Source organism: Hydra vulgaris, chromosome 07 (assembly GCF_038396675.1).
Source record: "Hydra vulgaris chromosome 07, alternate assembly HydraT2T_AEP".
Lineage (NCBI taxonomy): Eukaryota > Metazoa > Cnidaria > Hydrozoa > Anthoathecata > Hydridae > Hydra > Hydra vulgaris.
The window spans coordinates 7,718,784-7,744,928 of NC_088926.1; the positions used below are offsets into that span (position 1 = coordinate 7,718,784).

Consider the following 26,145-nt stretch of genomic DNA (forward strand, 5'->3'; position numbering starts at 1 on the left):
CTTTGAAGAGAAATATTTTGTTGATTCAAACATTTTTGTTTTTCAAATAGCATTATCTAATAGAAAATAAGTGATGTCATTAAGGCAATAGAAAATTTTTTTTATACTTAATGAGCGTGGTAGGGAGAGGTATACAAACTTAATGCGTAAAGTGTGGTGAGAAATAAGTAAAAATTATATTTTGATTGTAAAGTTTATAGATTTCTACGGGTTTAAATGTATGAGCACATTGTTTTAAATTGTAAAGACAAATTGAATTATTTACTCACAAATCCATTGTAAATCACATTGTTTAATATTTTTTAAACGTCATGCTGCGCTCGGCTCCAAGTTCTTATAAAGTACAAAACGCCATCAGATGCAGCAGTATTATTTTTTTTAAAAAAAAGAGTTAAATACTTAAAACATATATTAATGGTTAAATATTTTATTGAATATAGTTTCAAAGCTGATGGGTTAGTATTTTTTATTTTTCTTAAATTTTTTTTTTTTGTTAAATTTTCACACTTCATTTACATTCTACAGAATGGCCACTCATGGCTATAATTAAGTCTGACAACCCAATCCAATTTATATTTTAGCTTAGTTGGTGTTTGAGCAAAACTTTCTATTTGCTAGACCTATAAAATCCAACAACTTTAATTCGCACAGCGAACTATAGGGGATAAGCTTACAAAACTGTTTCTTTTTGAATGGTTTTTTATATGAAAAGCTATGCAAAAATTAACGTATTTATATGTTTAGCATAAAAATACTTTATTATAACTTCGATTTGTAAAATATAGTTATAATGAAGTTTTAGAGTATATCTTATAGTGTTATAAGTGCAATAGTTTTATATTTGTTAAACATTTTTATAAAATAAAATAATCTCAATAATAAATAAGTTCATTTTAACAGTTTTAAGATTTTTTTATTTTTTTCGTTTTTATTTTATATTTTATGTTGAGTTATTTTAATGTGACATGTTTAGGTTGTTCTTAACTTATTTTCTTGTTTTACTGTTGTGATGTCATTTTCGATACTGTTGTTATCGATGTATTATCGCTATCAATTTGCTTTACTGTAACACTGAAATAATGAAATGATTTATTATATATTACTTCATTTTTTAAGTTTTTATTATTGATAGCTTTTATTTAGTTATCTTTCATTTTACAGATATGACGTTAATTGCATTTGCACTTGCGTTTAACCATTGGATCACCGCAATAAGATGTAAATAAAATACTTTTAATATGAGGCACATACACACATACATACATACATACATACATACATACATACATACATACATACATACATACATACATACATACATACATACATACATACATACATACATACAGACATACATACATACATACATACATACATACATACATACATACATACATACATACATATATACATAGATACATACACACATACATACATACATACATACATACATACATACATACATACATACATACATACATACATACATACATACATACATACATACATACATACATACATACATACATACATACATACATACATACATACATACATACATACATACATACATACATACATACATACATACATACATACATACATACATAGTCTAGCAAATTAAGTGAATACCTTTTCTATTCCAAAAATTTTAGCCGATTGTGATTTTCCATTGGGTATGGAAAATGGCTTAATACACGACGATCAAATTACAGCATCTCACTGGTTATATTTCGAGACTTCTAAAAACACTCATTATGCGCCGTACTTAGGGCGTCTAAACTACAACAAATCAAGTGGAGGTTGGTGTTCGGCTGATTCTGAAACCTATAAAGATCAGTATATCCAGATTGATCTTCTGAAAAATAAAAGAATAAGTGCAATTGCGACACAGGGTAAGAGCAAGTCCAACGAGTATGTTGAAAAATATCAAATCTATTATCTCCGTGACGATGGAGGAACTGATTACAGAGAATATAATGAGTCAGGGGTTTGGAAGGTTCGCATAACAAAGTATTTTTTTTCGTATCTTTGTAATGTTATAAAAATTTGACTATAAATTCTAAACAATGTAATTTTGTACATTTAATCTTAGACAATTTATTATCTATTAAATGTGTTTAGATGTTTGATGGTAATCTAGACTCCGTAAATATCGTAAAAAATTATTTTATGCAGCCAATCATTGCAAGAAAAATTCGTCTTTATCCTCGCGGAGATGAGTTTGCAATACATTGTTTAAGATTAGAGTTATATGGTTGCGATTGGAAACATGATGCGTGTAATTAAATATACCATAAAATAATTATACATATTTTAATTTATATATATATATATATATATATATATATATATATATATATATATATATATATATATATATATATATATTTATATGCATATTTTTTTTCCTTAGCTGGTCTTAAGAGTTATGTATCTCAAAATGGCGGGATACATGAAGGGAGTGACTTGACGGACTTTAGTTACGATGGATGGACAGAAAATGGAACTTTATTCGGTGGTCTTGGCAAGCTGACCGATGATATATATAGAAATAGCGAATTAAAAGACAATAAATCAGCTTGGGTTGGATATAATTCATTTAGACCCGAGATTACATTTCAATTTATAAAAAAAAAACTTATAAGCAAAGTTATGATTTACATAAAGAATCAAAATGACGACGTTAAAATATTTAGGCATGTTGACATAGAGTTCAGCAACAACGGACAAATGTATAACTTTGCTAAAAGGTATACTCCTAGTAGTGATTTAGTTACTAAACGTGATTCCTTTGCTGTAGTTATAAACATTGAGGCTGAAGCTAGATTTATTAAACTTTTATTTACAAAATCCAGCAAGTGGTTGCTGATTAGTGAAATTGCTTTTATATCAGGAAGTTATTCAATACATCCAAGTTTAAAACCAAGCGTTAAAAATGAAATCGATTTTGAAAAGGAAAACGAAATATTGGGTTATAAAGGAATTCCTTTTGAAAAAAAATCCACAAAAGATACAGAAGGTATCTTTTTTTTGAAAGGTTTAAAAACTGCAGTTTACAAATATATATGTTATTATAATTATTGCAATATTAATTTATAACAATTTATTTCTTTAGATTCTATCGCATTGAGTTTTCCAACAATTATCACGATTACTGTGGTGGGAATGATATGTGCTGTAATACTGGCCATATGTGCTTATAAATCATACACCACAAAAAAGAAAAACGATGCGACAGCATTTGAAAACAGAAAAATGACTTTTTTGTTATAACTTATATAAAATATTTAATAACATTATAATAATTTTTCAATTCTTTTTAACAGAATTTTGTATATTAAACAAATAATATTTTAAAATATTTATGAATATCACATTTTCACAGGTGAAATTCACATAATGGATTGTGTTAATCTATTTTTTTAAGTTGTAACGAAATTATTGTTTTTTGATTTTTTTTTAATACTTAAGTAAAAAGAAGTTGCGATTAACTATAGACACTTGCTTTCAAAATGTCAACTCAAAACTACAAGCAGAAAATATGTGCGCGTTTGGTACGGGTTTGTGAAAGAAATTTCTGCTAACATCAATAAAACCAGATTCTAGTTTATATTAAATTACCACTCTACATCTTGTAACTAGAAAATGCAAACTGTAAAATATTTCAATTTTACTAATGGTGTTGGCCGAGTGCAAGTAGACAAACTTTTAATAAACGTGATGAAACGTATATAGAAAAAAAATAAAATAAAATAATGAATTTATTTTGAGCAAAGTTCTTTGGGCATTTTATTTTTTACGAAAACAGTTTCATAAGTAACGCACGTTATCGAACATTAATCAAAACATGTGTTTTTTGGTTTTATAAAAAACAAAATAATGATCTCAAACAAGTGTTCAAAAAGATAAGCTCAAAAAATGTTTACAAAAAATTATTTGTCTCAAATAAAAAAAGTTATTATTCTTATTTACTAAAAAATGTTCTTTTCTTTACTTAAAGATGTTCTTCAAAGTACTTATACAATTTTTAGTAAAATTTTTTATCTCTTTTGTTTTGTAAAAAAAAAAAGATCAAAACACGATAGAATATATTTTTTTTATTTTGAGCGTAATATATCACGTTCAAAGAAAAAAATCGTTATTTAATAACGTATCTAGAATAACAGTATGGATATTACTTATAAAAGGCTTTTCTTCGTATTAAAAATATTATTATTAAATAATATTATTAATAAAGTATCTAGGATGAAAGTACGGATATTATGAAAAGCTTTTCTATTGATTCATGAAAAAGGTTTTTCTATTAGTTCATGAAAAATAAAGTGCACGTTTTTTCGGTACCTATTTCTTCTACAAGTCTTTTCATTAGTCAAAGTTTTCATATTTTGAATAATTATCAGCAAGCTTTTTTTTTAAATAATCAGTGAAATTGAATTTATATTTATATATAAATTTAATCTCAATGCAAAAAAAAACTTTACATTTCTTTTTGTTTTTAAATTAATATGGTATGGATCAGTTATTGTCAAAAGTAATGCGTATAAAAACACAACATTAAAATCCTGAGCGTTCATTCATTCCTTCAAATCCATTCCTTCTACATTTAGTTTATTTGTGTTTTTACTACTTAGATGAAAGTTTGGGTTTTAGGACCAAGCTGCAGATATTGTTAAAAATATAATTTGCACTTTTCAAAAGCAAGCCTAAAAGTATAAAGAAAGTCTTAAACTGCCCCAACTTCCAGAAAAGATTCAGGTCTGTCGAGAAACAGCATTCTTTTATTAATGGAAGCAAAGCTGTCTAAATATTATAAATATTTAGACAGCTTTGCTATAAAGATATAAAGAGCCACTGCTATTAAAAATAGTTGTTTTCTTGCATTAAATTTTATTAACAAAGCTTCTGCATGTTAGGACATTTGATTAGATAATATCGAATTACGGTGAGCATTTACATATGTAGTAATAATAACGTCTTGTGTCCACTAGGTTACGCCAAGTTTGCAAACTTATCGATTTAAAAAAATTGGCAGAAATCTGCTTGTACTAATTCCCACGAATTATGCTTGTGTGAAAAAATAAAGGAAAACAAAATTTAATTAAAATTTTGAGGATAACTTTTCTTTGGATTAAAATATTGCAAAACCTAAACCAAAACTCTCAGTCAGTGTGTGTAAGCTATGCTATGTTAAATATGTTATTTTTAAATTTAATGTTCAAGGGTTGCCAATATCTAAAAAATAAATTTTATTATAAAAAGGATCCAGAATACCGAATGGGTTTTTTGTCATTTATCTTTTAAAGAGATTTTGTTAAAAATTTTTGTAACAAAATAAATTCAAAATTGGACTTTTTTTAGAGTAACCCTGCAGAGACAACTGCTTGAGCAAGCACGCCCCTATTAATGAATTTATACTTTAGACGCGCCTCCGCGCAATATGACGGGTTTTTACACTAATGCTATTACATAATATCGCTAACACTAACCCTTAATATGTTTAATTTAATTTTACAGGCATGTAAAATTTAATTAAACTTTTTATTAAGGCACGTACCGTCTGTAAAATTAAATTAACTAAGTTTTAAGAAAACTTGTAAATTTAACGATTTGTGAATTGTTATTTAATAATCTTGGTTAATATATCTTAAAACTGTGTAATGTCTCTTTTTATTTCAAACGGAATCTTTTTGTTTTAATTCTAAGTTATTTATTATCCACAAATGTAATAGCTTGAGGTCTTTTTTTTCTTATTTTTCATTGTAAATTTCTTAATTTATTTTATGAACGTTTTATTATATGAAATTTTAGCGCATAAATGTTTTAGCGGTATGGACAACGAGACCTTACGGCTTTCTTACGACTTCTGGGTTCTTTTTTTTCCTAATAACGATCACGTAATTTCATATTTCTGAAATATGATAAAAGTCACGTGATATATTTTACATCTTATAAGGGTTTGCTTATTTAAAATGTAATGATAGTCAAACTAAATTTTTGTGACTGTATTTTGGAGATGTTCTCCAAAATACAGTCACAAAAATTTAACACTTAATAAAATTTTGATGCTGTTAAAAAACTTTTGTAAAAAAGTGTTGAAAATTAAAGAAAAAGTTTCTTCTATTGATACAAAGTTTTAATAAATTAAATGCTTTCTTACTCTCCTATATCGTAAAAAAATTATACTGCATCATTTGATTGCGCAACAAAATATTTATAAAAAAAAAAACAAGCAACCTCGAAACAATATTTAAGAAAAATTTACAAACTAAATAAAAAAATGTGATCTTTTTCAGGTTTTAACAAAAACACACACACACACACAAAAAGAAAGAAAATTAATGTCATACCCAACTTCAAAGACAATAGGTCTTCCCATTTTGTATTTGAATTAAATATAAATAATCATCAAAAACCACAACAATACCAGTATAATATACTATAATATACTATAATATACTAATATAACATATATAATATACTATAAAATCTGATGCGCTAAGCTAAAGAGTTTATAAAGTTTTTAAATATGTAATAGCGAAATCTTATATTCAAATTTAAATTGCAAAATTTTAACTTATAGTTGACATTTTGTCAAATTATATTAAACATGTTGTAGACATATTATGTCTATAACATGTTTAATACAATTTGATTTATATTAAACATGTTATAGACATATTATGTCTATAATATGTTTAATACAATTTGACAAAATGTCAACTATAAGTTAAAATTTTGCAGTTTAAGTTTGAATATAAGGTTTCGCTATTACGTATTTAAAAACTTTATAAACTCTTTAGCTTAGCGCATCAGATTTTAGTTTTCGAATAATAAATAGCAGAAATTATAATTTATATTATAAATTTTACACAAAAAAATATTTTTTGCTTTTAAGAAGTAATAAACTAGCATATTGTTAAACAAATACAGGAAATAATAGAAATTAGACAGTAGATTTTATTGGACTGTTTTTACTTTATAAAAAGAGTCTGGGTGTTAAAATGTAAAACTTTACTTTTAACATCACAATTAAATATTATATCTGCTAAAAAACCAATTGCAATAAAAACCTATTTATCGATTATTTTGCAAATCTTTACTACTTTTAAATTGTACAAAATTGACCTCAGCTTCACATTCTCACATCCTCAGCTTCACATGCTCCTCTGCCGTGACTGAGGGATTTCCATAAAAATATATAGTATATATACTTTTATGAAAACCTATAAGTATATAGTTTTTAGCTGTTTTAAAACAGTAATAGTTTCGATAAAACTGTTTTAATTTAGAATGCATTATAGATAGAAGAAACTTAAGAAATCTCCGGAGAAATCAGCAAATAGCTAATTTATTGTTAAAAATTATTTAAACTTGCCTTATCATACTTGATTCCTACTTTATCAAAAGTTATTAACTACGCGCGACAATTTTAAATATAATCCGACATATAAAATACTTTTTTTGGTTAAAATACTACTAAACTTTTACTTAAATTCCCGGCATGTTAAGTTGCTTAGCCCTTGGATAAACTTGACTAAACCAACTTGCCTCTCTGACAAACGCGCTTCGGTCTACTTCGGAACATATTTTCCTTAATTGAATTAAGGAAAATATGTTCAAATTTTTTATTTAAAAGATCTAAAATTACAATTTTGAGAAAAAACTTATTTCATTTCAAAATTCATTTCAAAACAGTACGCGGAATAAAAATAAAGATTTTCTCAAAATTTGTTGCAGAAAATATTTGCTCAATCAGATCATTGCCCTTAACCGAGATTATTTTGAATAACGGGGGGTAACTTTGAATACAAATCTTTTTTTCAGGTCGTTATTATGACAAGAATTTATGTGAAACTACTCAAACCATAAAAATCAAAGTATCAAAAATAGTTTATATTTTGATTGTTTAAAACTTACTTTGTTTATTGGTTGATCTTGTTCTTTGAAAAATGATTTAAATATTTCGGATATTTTTTCAGTCAAAATACTTAGTGCACTGCCTCAAATCAAGTCGCAGCGTGTGGTCTAAGTTACTTACTAATTTTTGTTTGTAAATTTATAAAGTATGTAAAAAATTGTAGTACAGCCTTAAGTGTTTAATTATTGGAGCAGCAAGTCAAAATGGCGCTTTTGCGACCACCACTGTACAATAGGGCATCCTGTACTTTTCAACTAATAATTTTTAACCCTTATAATTTTTTTGCCTTCAGGTATATACATTAAAAAAATAAATAAATAAATTCATCAGATTAAAGACAATATTTGCAAAAATAGACCTTAAGTTTTCAAAATTAAACTCAAATAAGGAGGGGGACCAAAATCATATTATATCTATAATTATCCTATATAGATGGTAAAAAAACTTTAAAAGCTTATTTCATTAATGTCAGTAAATATAGAACAGTTTTAAAATATTTAGAGTGATTCTCAAGCCCTCCTTCCTTCCCCAACCTCCAGCCCCACTAACCCCTTATGTAAGTGTACCTGGTTTTATAAATGCTTATTTAAAATACGAAGGTTTTATAAGTTAATAAGCAAAAATGAAACTCATTTCTTAATCTTTATAACTCTACTAGAGGTACTAAAAAAGGATGCTATATTAAAATGAAGTCCTTGTTGCTGTTGAAACGAGGCATTATCAATGTATTTTCTGCTCTTGCATGGATAAATCCATCTCGTCCCTCAAAACCAAACACTGTTTCAGAAGCTGTAACCTAAATAAAATAACTCTTTTTAAAAAGTATTTTTAATACAGTAAAAAGTTTTTTACATTTTTAACAACTTGTATATTATTGAGGTTAAGGAAAGTTAATTTTACCTCTTTAACTGTCCTCTCAACTCCTTGTGTGTAAACAGGGTAATACGGAACTACCGCAGGACAATCCAGAAACATTTAGCTTTTAGCTATTAATGTTTATATAGAAGTTAAGAAAATAGGCCTCTTCCCATATTACTAACTCAACCAATTTGGTTGAAAATGAGGAAGCTTACACGTTCTAGGAGCTAGAGATCCTATTTCCTCATTTTTTCCAATTTCTAAAATTTTATTAACAGCAAATTCCTATTCAATTTTATTTTAGCTGCAAAGTAGTGTGTACAATAAGATTTCGGAATGGAATAATATTTCGGAAGCTGGAATTCTCATTCTAAATATTTTCTCATGATCTTACATATTTTTCAATAACTTTCTGTACATTTTTATCTTGAAGTTTGATAAGGTTAAGCCTTGGCGCTTCTATCCAACTATGCTTCACTTTGATTTGGAATCACATTGGGAAGTATACTGATACAAGAAACTTAACAATTGACTCTAGGTTTATTACTATAGTGTCTGGTTTTTGGTTAGCCAAACCTTCAGTAAGAGCTCCTGAAATTACTGTCTGGCATATTTTATTAGCATATTTATGATCTGAAGATAACTCTTTTATTATTTCCTCACCAAGTTCTACTAAACCAGAACCTTTAGATATTGGCCTGGAACTAAAGTTTCTTCCATTTCAGTAACTTTAAAAAGCAACTTACCATAAAGTCCAGAAAACCCTGTCTTTGAAGTTGTCTTCCCATCAAGCTCTTCAACTTAATGCCGAAAGTAAAGTTCGTTTGTGTGAAGAGAATATACTAGCCTCCCTAATTTTCTTTCTAATTTAACGTCTAAACAATGAATAACACCACTATTATGACCTGTATTTGTAGCTGCGCTATCACAACCAATGAACTTTAAGCTATGTTCAACACCATGCAAAATAAAACATTGAAATGCTTGATTTTTCACATTTCTCCTTTGGTTAAATGATGAAGATATTTACCATATTCATCAGTCAAAGTATAGTGATCTTCCTTTTTAATTAGAGGATAGAACTTTTTGATTTTTTTACTAAATGTCATTAAATTGGTTTTGTCTCTTCTTCCATCAAAGGGAATACAGGAAACATCTTTAAACTCTAATCTATTCTCTGAAAAAACCTGACACTCTGACATAACTTTATGTTTGGCTCTATGCACTTTGTTTTTATCCAGTAATAAAAAAAGAGCTAATCCTGGAACAACTTCTGAAAAAATCCTGAAGCAATTGCAGCTGCAGCGATGTTTGAAACTTCACATCTTATTGCAGCAATAGCAGTATTTTGAATCTTCATATATAAATTTTGCTTTACTTTGAAATAATTACCTATGTTTAATAAATCAATATGTTCAGTGTAACTAGAACATTCAAACTCAATTTAAGAGCACTCTTCTTCATCATTAACTTTTTTTTAAAACCTCAGAATAAGTCCTTGTCAAATGGCTACTATTTATCATTTCCCAATGGGCACAGGATGTCCGTGGACGTCCATAGGACGTATCGCTTAGGGCCATTCGTCCAAGTCCAAAATGGTACGTCTTTGGACGTCTATTGGACGTCCAAAGACGGGCCATTTTGGACTTGGACGTTTTTGGACGTCCAATAAACGTCCAAAAATGTCCAAGTCCAAAATAGTACATTCTCGAACGTTACTTTTACGCATGCGTGAATATAAAATATTTTCAAAATGGTTAAAAAAACATAGTTGAAAGTTGTCAATTTTTCAACTTATTTATGTTAAATTGTTAATTTGATGAAGAGACTTTTCCAAGAATCTCTATGCTGATATAACAGTTTCTCTTATCGAAAATACGATCTTTAAATGTATTCAAAGTTGGAACGTTTACAGTGTGCTGTGTGAGAAAGTTCCAATGGACCACAACTCTGTTTGTGAAAAAGTTTGATTTCCCCTCACATCCTCTTACGCATTGATGGTTGAGCTGATTGTCATGGCCGTGCAGGTTGTACACCTCACGCCCACTTAGTTAGTGCTGTGGGACCAAAAAGTGATCTTCGTCAATGTTGTTGAAAATCTTGAATTGTATCTCTATTATTGAATTATAACTCCACGTAAACAACGTTCTTTAAAAGTGGTATGTTTGAGTATCTGCAGACGGTTGATTTTATCAAAATGGCTGATAGATGATATTGTCTTAGTGACGCGATCTTGGATATCCTCAATTAACTTAGTGTCTGTTTCTAAATACATATATATATATATATATATATATATATATATATATATATATATATATATATATATATATATATATATATATATATATATATATATATATATATATATATGTATGTATGTATATATATATATTGTATATATATATATATATATATATATATATATATATATATATATATATATATATATATATATATATATATATATATAGATACATACAACATATATATATATACATACAACGTATATATATATAAATATATATATATATATATATACATACAACATATATATATATATACATATATATATATATATACATATATATATATATACATATATATACATACAACGTATATATATATATATATATATATATATATATATATATATACATACGACGTATATATATATATATATATATATATATATATATATATATATATATATATATATATATATAAATTTGGTTCAATATTTAATCATGCTTTTAGTTTATTTTAATAATTTTTAAGGTTACTCAAATAAGAGGAGTGGGAGGAGCAACGCCACGGGAAACCGTTAAAAATGTTTTGAGCGCTATTATGGAATGCCAGCATTATTTTGCGAGGCTGGAAGAAAAGGATAAAGTAAATTTACGCGCATTCCTTATCATAAATGCATAAAAGGTGAGTATTGAATAAGAGTTTGTAGCTATTTCATCTTATACAAGACTGAAATATTTTTGTTAACCGTAAATAGCAGAACGTGAAGCAGTAGTTCATTGCTCATTTTCTCCTATTCATTATTTGCAAATATATTTGCTGTCGTTTTTTATTTTCATTTATTTTTTTATGTATGACTTTCCAAAACTAATAACAAATGTTTTAATATAAATTTTTATTGTGGATGTCTTTTAATTAGTTGACTTTTTGGAAATCAAATTCAAAAGCAAAGTTTATTTACTTTGCTTTTGAATTTAATTGTTCATTTTTGGTTTTCTAAAACATGCTCTATGATTGACAGTCAATTATGTGATAAATATTATTTCTTTAGTTTGATACTATTGTTGGTGACAAAATTGGTCATAATGCAAGTAGCATCGAGGGTACCATTGGCAACATATAAAAACGAGCCAAAAAGTAATGTTTCTGCTAGATTGTATTTATATATTAATATTGTCAAAAATATTATTTTTTTTATTTTTTGTAATGATTTGTTTCAATACTGGGATTTCATTACTTATGAGGTAACCTTATTATTATCCTAATGAGGATTGCCACTCGTGTTGAATCCCAAAAACACGTGTATATTAAATTTAGGCTTTGTGTGAAAAAAAAGGACTTGATTTCTTATATCAAGACTCCATTTTTTATAGTTGCTAGAAATGGAGTCGGTATAAAAATGAAATGAATAAAATTAAACGTTCAATGAATGGATAAAGTATAGTCGTCCGAAGGCGTCCAAAAGCGTCTATTGTGGACCTCTGAACAGGCTGTTTTGGACGTCGTTGGATGTACTTTATAGGTCCAAAACGGACGGACGAAAGTTGTTACATTTGGTACGTCCAATACACGTCCACGGATGTCCATTTTGGACGTCCGAACGGACCATTTTGGACGTACAATGGACGTTCATGCCCATTGAGTTTCTTTTCCTTGAACTTTTTCAAATTCGTTCCTTCTTAATACATCGCTTAATTGCTTTTCCCTTGTTTTTAATCTCTATGTTGTCTTTTGATCCTATCATAATTTGAGACTGCTCTCCTTTTTTTCTCTGCAAGTGAATAAATTATAATTTTATTATAGGAATCCTCGCTGACTTTTTACAATTACAGTCGATATGAACTTTTTTTTCACATCCCAGCATCCCAGACAACTTGATTCATTACAGAACAAAATTGCTTATTTGCAGTTAGTTATATCAAACAATCGTGCATAGACTTCATTATTCATTTTATTATTCATTTTTAGTTATTCTTTTTTTGCAAATATCCTGAACATCATAAACTTTTATGTCCTTTCTATCAATGGAATTATCTGTAAAAATAACTTGAGATGAAAAGTCTGAGTTTGCTTTTTTCCATTGTTTAACAACATCCGATCTTGTTTCTCTAACCACATCATCTAATGGATACACTTTCGTTTCTGACAACTCTTTAATGAGTATAGCTTTACAAAGAACAGCACCAAAAGTTGGTAGCTCAGATGAAATAAAGGCTCTTCCTTTTCCTTAAGTTAAAATTTATCATGCTATTATTATTATTATATATTAACATTATATTAATATTAATATATTAAGATATAAGATTAGTAGCGAGCAATTAATATTAATTTGAAATATATTAGATTATAATAATTGAAAAATAATATTTGTCAATATTATTGTTTTCAATGCCATTGTTATTGTTGATCAAATTTTTTGAAAAGAAAATGCGTTCGTGACTTAATATTCATAAAGTTATTAAAATAATATTATATTAATAAAATATTATATATAACTTTAAAATAGAGTAATTATGTTCTCAAAAATTGTACACCTATTAAAGCAGACATTACTGTGCTCATCTTTTTTGTTTGTTTTTATACGACTCATTGTAAATTATCTCTTGACTTCAACTATATAATATTGGTGGGTTGAAATAAATAAAAATGCAAAAGCGAAATACGAAAAATATAATATAAGAAAATATCGAACTTTAAAAACTTTTTTGTTTAAATATTTCCTATGAAAAACTGTATTGAAATGTAAAAAGTTAAATTTTTATCAAGTAATTTATACGGTTTTTTGTTGCTTCCTCAAAAAAATGTATTTACCCTTCAAGATAATTTTCAGGTCAATAAATGTTAGCAATGAATCAATTTTTGCAAATGAAGAATTATTAATAGCAGTTTTATTTTAACAGATCTTAAATTTATATACTTTCAAGCAAAAAAAAAATACCAAGGGCTAAGCGTTTATTATAAAAAAGTTGTTTTCTGAAAAGTATGGGATGCCCTGCTGTACAATACAATGTATAATACAATCGAAGTCAAGACAATTTGATTTTATTCGCTTTTATTGACAGGTTTGTTATTATTTTTTGTCAAATTGCAGGAACTAATATTCCTATTAGTTATAATCTTAGCAATTTTTTCAGTGAAAAAGCACATAAATTTACTAAATAAAATAGTATTTTGTTGTGAAGAAAACAGTTCTTTTTCTCCTATATCTCTTTCAGGTAACTAATAACTCTACCCATTAATTGTAATCTCTTGATGTTGCATTTATGCCCTCTTAAAAAATATTGGAGAAAAATACTTGATCAATCGAAAACCTCTAGTTCCGATAAAGCATAGAAAATTACATAAAAATAAATCTCCTTCATTAGTAACTCTATTTACTTTATAAACATATTCGTCAGATGAAAAGGCGTGATATGCAGCTTCAAAAGGTAATCATCAACTTCAAAAGGTACCCAGTAAACACAGACTGGTACAGAGTTGGTCAATATTTGGTCGAAATCGGTCAAAAAATGGATATAACGTTCAGCGACCTATTATTGACTAAAAAACGACGCTTGATTTAAAATGTATATTTCAAACTTTTTTAGATATACGTTTACTAAACGTAGATCTAACGTTTAGAATATCGACTTACAATAGTCACTATTGTAAACCTTTAATCGGCCTAAACTAAACGTAAACATTTATAGATTTAAAATTCACGCTTTAAATCTTTTAAAATGTACTTTTATTAAACGTCGATCAAGCGTTTACAATATTTACTAATATAAGTCGTGATTTTAAACGTTTGATCGACGTTTAATAAACGTATATTATATTATATTATATTATAATATAGTAATATAACCATTGGTCAGAAGACTAACATAACAGCCTAAGTCACGCGGTTTAAATGGACATAATTAAAACAAAATAAAAAAACAAAATAGAAATATAGGTATTAGAAAGTATACATTCAAAAACGCATAGTACTACGAAAATTTAGATGTTAAAATAATTTCAACAAATTGTGTATTCTTGCCACCAACATAACAGGTAACATCGATTGAATATTTTAATGTAATATATTTTATTAAACTATTATAAGTAAATATTTGTATTGATGTCATGAATACTCATGAACATTATTATTTATTACTTTATTCAAGTATAATAAGCAAATAATTTGTATTGCTTCTTATCTCTAAATTAAAAATAATATTGGGTTGTTTAGAGTAATTTAGAGTCTAATGTTGTTATATCAATCAAAAACAATTACAAACTGACAAGAGCGAGACTGCCTACAATCAGTTGTAGTAATTTTTATTAAATATATAAAATAAATGACGGACTTTAAAACGACTTACCCTTAACTCAGTTAAATAAAGATTATTTTCGTTTTACTGCTGAAAAATTATTTTTTATTGGTTAAATAATTGAATTAGACTTAAATGCATTTTCAAGATTCACTTCCTTACAAAAACTGAAAGCAAAACGATTTTAATTCATGGAAGTTAAAAAGCTCTTTTCGGAACAATCGACTTTCCTAAATGCCAACAAATCAATGGACTCCCATGTTTTAGAAATTATTGATGGCCACATTGACATAGGACACAGTTAAAAAATATGAGTTGCTGGTCTCTCGTAAGTTTTATAAACAGTTTAAATTCATTTTGTAAATGCTAGTATGATTGTGTTACAGTAGGTATTCATCTTTGCTATAATCAAGAGGTTTAATAACTTAATGTTTATTTTTTTCGTTTTAGATGCATTTTAGCTAAATTTAGTTACATTTGCTAAAGAAAATTGGTGGAGCAGAGCTAATAAAAACCAGTGCATACTTTATATCGTAATGTTACTAATTTTTTAATGTAAAAATAAACATGGTTTATTGATAACCATGTTTATTTTTTACATTAAAACAGGAAATTTCTAAAAATTTCCATTCAAAATCCTCCACATGTAAAGTTGTTCTATGTAATTCCAATTTTGATTTATGAATGTACATTTAAAATGCTAACTATTTTACCCTAATTTTTTGGGGTTACAAATCAAGTTACGAAATCATAAGATCAGTATACGAATGTAAAAGATGATGTTGCACAAACGGATGTAAAAGATGATGTTGCACAAACGGATGTAAAAGATGATGTTGCACAAACGGATGTAAAAGATGATGTTGCACAAACGGATGTAAAAGATGATGTTGCACAAACGGATGTAAAAGATGATGTTGCACAAACGAATGTAAAAGATGATGTTGCACAAACGGATGTAAAAGATGATGTTGCACAAACGGATGTAAAAGATGATGTTGCACAAACGGATGCATAATAAACAAGCAGTAGACGGTATACAAGGAAGATTTTTGATAATGCAAAAGTCAAAGAAAACAGTGATCCAAGATAAATGTTTATGAGTTTATTAATTTTATGAGTAATCTTTAACTTAATCTTAATGTAAACTTTTATTTTCTGTTAATGAGATCAAATTTAAAAAATATTTGATATTGTTACGATAAAACTTCCACTGCAAAAAGCTTGATTATTTAATTTTTTTAATTTATCAAAGCATAAACAAGTATAGTGCACGAACATTTTTTCTCTAAATCCCCACTATATGAAAACGTTTTATATAAGTTTATATAACTTCATATATAGTTTCATAGTATAAAAGTATATTATAAGTAGTTTAAAATAAAAGTTTATAAACATATTACAATAGTTATAAAAAATATAAAAAAAAAGACCAGGTCTTTTATAACTATATCTTATATATAAATTTCATTACTTTTATAACTACATCTTATTTATAAATTTCAAGACCACTATAGCTCTTATTACTTATATAAAGTTAAAAAGTTATACCGTAATTTTAATTTATATAAGTTTTAAAACTAAAATAAATTGAAATTACGTTAACTAAATCAAAGAAACTATTAGACAAGATCTAAAAGTTTAATATACGTTTACTTAGATTAAATCTAAATGCTTTATAAACGTTAATTAGACTAGATTTAAGCGTAAATTATACAAAATCTAAACTCTTTATATACCTATAATAGACATCTAAAATACGTTTAAATATAGACGTTTTGTGGACCTTTGTTCTAAGCATTAATGTGGATTTTATTCTAAACAGATAATCGACCAAATCTGAACCTTTTTCGAAACGTTGTTTTGACGTTTAATAGACGTTTGTGTGTTTAATGGGTAATCAGTAACTTCAAAAGGTAATCAGCAACTTCAAAAGGTAATCAGCAACTTCAAAAGGTAATCAGCAACTACAAAAGGTAATCAGCAACTTCAAAAGGTAATCAGTAACTTCAAAAGGTAATCAGCTACTTCAAAAGGTAATCAGCAACTTAGTGGTTTTAAAAACTATTGTATTTACCCATTAAATTTAAGTGTTATCTTCAATCGTTTGTCAGATGGTCATAAAAGCATTAAAATAGCACTCGCCTATCAGTAGTAACTTTAACAATTGTGTTATGTTGATGTCAAGAAAAAAGAGACTCAATTTAGGGGGGAAGGGGGTTGGAATTTTTTTTGACCTTGAGAAAAGTTCGTTTGGATTTTTCGGCAAAATGTAAAAATGTTCTACTTGCATTGCCTTTTGTAAGTGAAACGGATTAAAAATTCTTTTTATGCTAGTCCTCTTAAAACATACCCATTAAAACCTGATGCCGGTTGCCGATATAAATACCAGCATGGGCTCAGTTTTATTGGGTAACTGAGTTTCATTTTAATAAGATTGAATTATAACAGTCCTTAAATATTTATAAGCATTTCCGTTGTTAATAATAAGATTAAGGCTTTTTTTATTATAAATATCTTCTTAATTTTAACAAGAAAAGAACTTAGCAAATTTTTTTAAAATATTTTTTATGGCTTTGAGAAGCAATAGAGTTATGTAGATTGAAAAACAGTTCTCGTATTTTTCTATAAAAAATATTTACGCATCAATTAAAAATCTCAATTTTATCGCGGTTTAATTAATCTACGGTATCTACCTATTTCTGTTTCTACGTATTAAGGTTTCTACTTTTTAAGGCATACTATGACATAAATTGATAATAAAAATCAAGAGATTTTAATATATAAACTTTTTTTGTTTCTATGTTTAAAATTTAAAATTAGTACCCAATGGTACATGCTTACACATGATCAAGTTAAAAAATCCACTTTTGTCTGAATATATTGTTGACGTTTTCGTTTTTTTCAGTGAAAAAAAATCTTACTAATATTTAACTTTACATACACTTTAAGTACGTGGCGAAAATCCCATCAGTAATAAACTTTATTTTAACTTAATGGGTGACACGTGGTGCGTAAAATTAAACTTTAATTATGTCTACAGATTTTTTTAAACGTTTTAATGTATGAACTTATTTCAAAATTTCATAGACAAATAAATTATTTACTCATAAATCTATTGAAAATCCAACTTAATATTGTTAAATGTCCTGCTGAGTAAGGCTCCGAACTCTTGTAAAAAACAACTTCTAAATCCAGCAATCAAATCAATTTGAAGTTTGATCAATTTTTTTTTAATACATTTAGATAAATATTAATTATAAAAATTTTTAGACTTATGTTAAAAAGTGGAGAATTAAGAGGGTAGCTTAAAATTTTTTTACCTTTTTAAAACCACATTCTCACATCGGGAATAAAGAAGTAACTACAAAAAAAAAAAAATGAATTACTTAAAAAGTAAATGAGGACACTATAGGGCTGATAACTCATTTTTGTAAATAAAATTTTCTTTCTTTGTTTTCTTTTTTATTCACGTTGCACACAATGACGTTGCATGGGTCTGAATTTAATGCTAACTGTGATGATCTTCATGTGTCATCAATTAAACATTCTTGGTAAACAATGAAACTCTTTTATATGCCTCACAAGAAGGTCTAGACATGTTTATATGTTCACAATAGATGTATTATAGATGTATCCAGACGTATTTTTTATGGCTTGGACTTACTAGGTGTTAATAGTCCATTAATACTGAGTAAATTCAACTCGCACAGTGCACTATAGGGAATAAACTTAAAATATTGTTTCTTTTTTTTTTGTGAAACTTTGATTTGACTGTCAGTATGATAAATAAATGATTTATATGCACTCTTCCGTTTAGGTAATTTTAGGTTGTGTTTAGTTTTCATTAAACATAAAAGCAATGATTTAGTTTATAGTTTATTTTTATTTAACTCGTGTTTTTAAAATTAGAATTATTTCTTTGTGATCCGATTTATACAGCATCATTTGTTCGTTTTTTTTATGTTTATATTGTTAGCATATTTTATTTTAGGTATGAAACTATTTACATTTACAATTGCGTTTAACCATTGGATCACCGCAATAAGATGTACGTAACTTAATGTAATAAAAATAGCAAGCAATTATCACTAACAATTTTTTAATTTTGATACATACATACACACATGCATACATTCATACAAACATGCATTTAGACACACACACACACACACACACACACACACACACACACACACACACACACACACACACACACACACATATATTTGTGTGTGTGTGTGTGTATTAACTCTTTAAAACACGTACACACTCACGCACATACATTTACTAATGTAAGTTTGTATAGTAAGTAAATATATATATGTATGCATGTATAGCCGATTGTGACGAGCCATTAGGGATGGAAAATGGCTTAATACTCGACGATCAAATTACAGCATCACATTGGTTATATTTTGAAACTTCTAAAAACACTCATTATGCGCCGTACTTAGGGCGTCTAAACTACAACAAATCAAGTGGAGGTTGGTGTTCGGCTGATTCTGAAACTTACAAAGATCAGTATATTCAGATTGATCTTCTGAAAAATAAAAGAATAAGTGCGGTCGCCACGCAAGGTAAAAGCAAATCAAACGAATATGTCGAAAAGTATCAAATCTATTATCTCCGAGATGACGAGGAAACAAGTTACAGAAAATATAACGAGTCAGGTGTATGGAAGGTTTGCTTAATACATTTTTTTAACTTTTGTTCATAGAGTTGCATGTAATGAGTTGCTAGGCAATAGAAAAATTAAAATTTATAATTAGCTTCTAAATATTTATTATTTTTCACAGTTTTATTTGCTAAATATAAATTATTTTTCTGAAATTTATTTAGATGTTTGATGGCAATCTAGACTCCGTAAACATCGTAAAAAATTATTTTACGCGGCCAATCATTGCAAGAACAATTCGTCTTTATCCCCGTGGGGATGAGTTTGCTATACATTGTTTAAGATTGGAGTTATATGGTTGTGATTGGATGCATTATGCGTGTAACTTTTCTAATGATAGTTATTTAACAATTTACGTATCGGCATATATATATATATATATATATATATATATATATATATATATATATATATATATATATATATATATATATATATATATATATATTCTTATATTCACATATGTATATACATACATATATATATAATAAATACTTTTACTGTTTTACTTGAATATCCTTTTTTTTAGCTAGCTTAAAAAGTTATACAACTAAAAGCAGTGAAATACGCGAAGGAAATAATTTGACAGACATAAGTTATGATGGGTGGACAAAAAATGGAACTTTATTTGGTGGACTCGGCATGCTCACCGATGATATTTATAGAGATAGCGAATTAAAAAACAATTATTTGCCCTGGGTTGGATTTAATTCAATTAGACCAGAAATTGTATTTCAGCTTACAAAAAAAAAGTTTATCAGTAAAGTTATTATCTACATCAAGAATCAGGATGAAAACATTAAGATATTTAAGCATGTTGATATTGAGTCAAGTAAAAACGGAGAAAGGTATAGCCTTGTGAAACGATATACTCCAGCAAGCGACCTAGTTGCAAAACGTTTTTCGTTTGCTATAGTTATAAACTTTGAGGCTGAAGCAAGATTTATTAAATTTATATTTACTAAATACAGCACGTGGTTGCTGATTAGCGAGATCTTATTTATACCAGGAAGCCACACAAGCTTTTCAAGTTCATCACCAAGTGTTGTAAAAAATAAGCCTGATTTAAAAAAGGAAAACGAAAGAATAAGTTCAATTCCATTTGAAAAAAAATTTATAAATGTTGAAGAAGGTATTTTATCTTTTATTTACGTCACTCCAGAACTTTCATATTTATTACAATTAGTCTATAATTAGTCTATATTAGTTTTAACTATAAAACATATACTAAAAGCTATAAAGTATTATACTATAAAAGATTAAATATAAAAATACTATAGTATATTAAAATATAAAGAAAATACATTATATAAAAATAATAATAATCATAATCATAATAATAATAATAATATTATCAACATCTTTAATAAATAATATGTGAAAATTATTTTAACTTATAATAAATAAGTATGAATTTTTCTTCATATTTAGATTCTTTCTCATTGAGTTTTTCGACGGTTATTACGACAATAGTAGTCGGGGTAATATGTGCCGTTATACTTGCCGTATGTGCATTCAAGCTATATACCATAAAAAAGAAAAACGAGGCTATAGCACTTCAAAACAGAAAAACAACTTTTTTGTTATAACAATTTATATAAATCATTTAATAGTATTATATTGATATAAATAGCATTCTAAGCTTTCAATTTTTTTAAACAGAACTTTTGTATGAATAAAAAAATAATATTATGAAATATTTATTAATACCAACTGTGAGTTGTGTGCTTGTAATTGAACAATTGTGTTGAAATATGTTTTATTTTATAATGCATTAGTTATTTATATTTTATTATCTCTTTAATCAGTAAATATAAAAAAACTGCATAAGTTTTTCATTTATGATTAGATTAAGTATAACTAGAATATTGATAGTAAATAAAAACTGTTTCAACAAAATAATCTCAGCTTAAGGTTCAAAAGATGGCGTTAAATGAATTATATTTAAAATCAGAAATTTTTATTACAGTATTTATTTTTTGTTTTTCTTTGATAAATAGTTTGTCGAAAAGACTTTAATTTTAAATTTAATTTTAGTTTTTATCAAACAAGCAATAAAGTTTTGAGTTGAGAATAATTTCTGAAAAAATAAGAATTTGTGAGAAACAAAGTTTCAATTCAAGTGATAGATTTTGTTTTTTGTGGAAGTAATATAAGCGGTATAAATAAATAAAAAAATCTTTAAATATTTACGCAAAAACGTCATTGAGAAAAGTAGCATTTCCAAAACTAACATTAAAAAGGAAAACAATCGAAATGATTGTTTTCGTGGTATTAAATTATACAATGATATCTGTTTACTATTGGTACAGACATAATCAAACAACAGCAACACTCATAGCTACAATACTCAAAGCAACAGAAATAAGTATAGTTAAAGGTCATTAACTATTAAATAATTCAACTATTATATAGTTGTTAAAATAATAAACCAAATTTTAATTTTTTCAAACCATATATATTTGAAAGAATAATTGAACAGGACAGGGGCGGATCCAGCAAACTTTTGGTCTTTGAGAACTTCCTGACATGAAGCAAACTCCAAAGATTTATATGTTCATAATCACATCAAATAAGAATGCTTTGCATAAAAATGCTATGATTTTGCTCACAAATGGGGCAGGGGGCAAAAGTTTTAGAGATTTTTTGTTCCCAGGCCCCAATCATCACAATTTTTTGCAAAGTATCCTTATTTGACATAAGTAAAAATATATAAATGTTCGGAATTTACTCCATCTCTAGAATTTATCTAACGCAATGACCAAAAATACTGGATCCGCCCCTAGACAACAGGGAAGGTCTGATTTCTATATTGTCAATAACAAGTCGAGGCGTGTTAATTGTAAAAGAATCTATTTAGTTTTGTCAATGTTAAGAGTATTGCAGTATTGTTAGTAATAACTTTTTTGTTTGTTATAAAATTATAATAAAGTTTTTTATTTAATATATGTCTATATAGTTATTATTACTTATATTATATTTAAAAATTTATGTTACTTCTTTGATCAGGCTTTTGTATGAGTGAAATCATTCTTAAGAATCATTAGTTTATTATTATAAAATATTATATAACTATTACAGTGTTAATTACTATTACTTAATTTCATTTATATATCGATATTATTGGAACTTAATAATTTAATTATTTTAAATCTTAAGAATAAAAAAATCAATGATAATTAATTTTGTTATCTTATATTTTTATAAACTTTTTTTGTAAATTATTTTTAAAATATAAAATAATAGCTTGTTGTTGTTGTTGTTGTTTCTGTTGTTGTTTATGCTGTTATTGTTGTTGTAGTTGTTTTTGTTGCTGTTGTTGTTGTTATTGTTGTTGTTGTTGTTGTTGATAAATTTGTTCTATTGCTATTAAAAATCAATAAAAACCTTATCTGGAATGGCTGCAAAAGCATAAACACAATTGAAATTGAAGTTTCTTAAAATATTGATTTTAACTATAAAGCAAAATTTTTTTTTAGTTCAATCTTGAAATATATATACTTCTAATTTACTTATCCCTATCTTATTTATTCAAACATTGCTTAATAACGAAAAACAATTCAACAAAGAAAAAACGAAATTAGATTACTGTCACACGTACACCGCTCATCCATAAAATAAACATTGTCTCTCAAATTCAAACATACATTGTTTCTCGCATTTAAACGCACACTGTCTTTCACATTTAAGTGCACACCGTTCGAGTTTCCGTGTTCAAATTTATTAAAATATTCAATGATAGTTTGTTTAAATCTAAACTAGAGACTCAGTATTCAGCCAAACGCTCGGCCGAATCACCAAGTAATTAGCTGCTGAATATTCGGCGACGCTATTTTGATTTTCGACGCTATTAGTTATTTTGAGGGTTCCGACCTGCTTTATTGAATCGCATATATTATCTATGCTGTGGGCGTATCTACTTTATTTGCAAGTAGATTGTGTCACAGCATGCATTATTATTTAAATGAAAAACTGTTTTAACTATAGTTATGTATAAAAGTTCTAGAATATCTTGCATTTTAGAGGTAATTTCAGAAGTTGCTATAGGTAGGTATACTACAATAAAACCCCGAACTTATTAAAAATGATATCTTCCTACAACCTGAACTTAAAGCACGGTTTAACTTTAATGAAAATGACAAGTTTCATGGGATTAGTTAAAACACAACAAGCAAAACAAAAAAAACTTTGAATACTCTGAGAAAAATTGCAATGTGTGACAAACACCACAATCTTTCACAGTGAAAGGTTATGTCAGTGAAAAGTCAATCTTTCTCAGTGAAAAACTGATTGACACCAATGAACCATCACCGGTGTTTAGTAGCACATGTGGTGGTTCAGCTATACTTTGTAAGAAAAAGAATGAAGATGAGGAAAAGAAAAATCCTCTTGCAAATAAAATTGCATTTTACATGAAAATGTTTGTTTAAATTGGACAACAAACCCTTACAAGTGGTAATCAGCAAATGCAAAACATTATCCTAAAATATTCCTATTGTTTTCTGGTGGCAGCGTGGCAGTGTGCATAGTAATTGAAAGTTATGAAAAAATGTTTTTATCATTACCGATAAATTTTAAGTATCAAATATGTTAACTATTTATTAAAAGAAAAAAAATTAGTTATACGTAATGCTTTTTAATGCGTTTTTTTCGTTACAATCTGGTATTCGGTATTCAGCCAAATAGTTTGCAATAATTGGCCGAATACTGAATATTAAAAAAAGCAGCTGAATAGGCCGAATGAAGAATAGTTGCCAAATATTCAGAGCATCTCTAATCTAAACCATTTGAAAAACAAAGAATAGGCAATGAGTTGGTTTTAGATTTTCAAATTAAACGAAGAACATTAAAAATATTTAGCTCATATATTTAAGAGCTATGATTTTACATAAATAAGGCCTGACATGAGCAAAACAATTCTCAATAAGCAGAACAATATGCATCTGTTGCCGATATTGAGATTTAACTTTTATAATTACTACTCCGAGCATTGTTTGCATAGATGATTTGATAATGAATTAAAAAATCATATAACTAAATTAGTTTTTTTGATAAGTTTCTTGTTTTGAATAAAATATCTATGCTCTTTGAAATTCTGCCTCACGAGTCGACAATGTTGGTTTTTCAAGTATGATTTTTGTTAATATACGCCTAAAAATCTTGAAAAACCTAAAAAGAAGAAAAGGCTCTATGAAAGAGAAGTTTGAATCATCATTAGATTAGAAGATCTCAATAGTTTAAATTTAAAACAGAAGTTAAAGTTCAGAAAATTTAAGTTCTCGAGAAACTTTCCGCGTAATATTTAAAAAATTAGATTTAAATAATATTTAAAAAATTAGATAAACTACTTTTGATTATTCAGATAACTTTTCACCCAATTTAATATTTGTCCAGTTATTCCGCAATACTCTAATTTTTTTTTAAAAACCTCGTGATCAGTCATCAGTAGTATCAAAAGGCTCTGCCAAATCAATTAAAACATTCAAAATAAATTGAGAATTATCAAATGAGTCGGAAGTATTGCTCGTGAACTGGAAAATTGCATGTTAAGTGCAATTTTTTGGAATCCATCTTGATTGCTGTATAATAAATTGTCAATAGTGCGATGGTTATAAACTGTTGTTGTATAACTTTTTTTAAAAATTAGAGAATACAGAAAGAGTTATAATTAAATGATAACTACCTTTTAATATGGATATACTTTTCTCTATTTTTAGATCTTGTGGAAAACTCATTTTCATGGAAACGCTTTTTTTTTATGTTTATTTTCTCCATTGTAAAGTTTTTTTTTTTACCTTAAGATTGATGAGCAATTACTGATTCGCAGTAGTTGCTCATCATTTTTATATTCTATTGACCCTCGTATTGTTTCTTCATTTTGTTTATGTCTCGATACAACTATTCATCCACTTCTTCATTCATGTTGCTTAAGTTTTAGGAATAAGATCAAGTTAGTTAGGCAAAAAAATTAATGTTAAAACTCATCAAACAGTTAGAGTGTTGAATTTATTTTTCGTATTGATTATATAAACTTTGTATTAAGGTCCTTGTATATTGCCAAATAAACCAGTATTAACTAATTTAAATAATGTTCTCATGCCTCCTATTTTTTGTATTTATCAAAATTGGATTGTTGAAGCCAACTT

General features: G+C 27.0%; 1 protein-coding gene across 1 annotated transcript; it reads left to right on the forward strand.

Moving 5' to 3' along the window:
* The first annotated feature begins 311 nt into the window (after positions 1-311).
* LOC100206447 (uncharacterized) lies at positions 312-21,769 on the forward strand. Its single transcript, XM_065801949.1, has 13 exons — positions 312-455; positions 1,162-1,218; positions 1,656-1,999; positions 2,125-2,281; positions 2,417-3,022; positions 3,119-3,180; positions 11,558-11,671; positions 12,078-12,129; positions 19,316-19,372; positions 19,662-20,005; positions 20,164-20,320; positions 20,529-21,131; positions 21,431-21,769. Exons 1-13 carry the CDS (start codon positions 452-454, stop codon positions 21,586-21,588), a joined length of 2,715 nt encoding a protein of 904 aa, XP_065658021.1. The 5' UTR covers positions 312-451; the 3' UTR covers positions 21,589-21,769.
* The last annotated feature ends 4,376 nt before the right edge of the window (positions 21,770-26,145 follow it).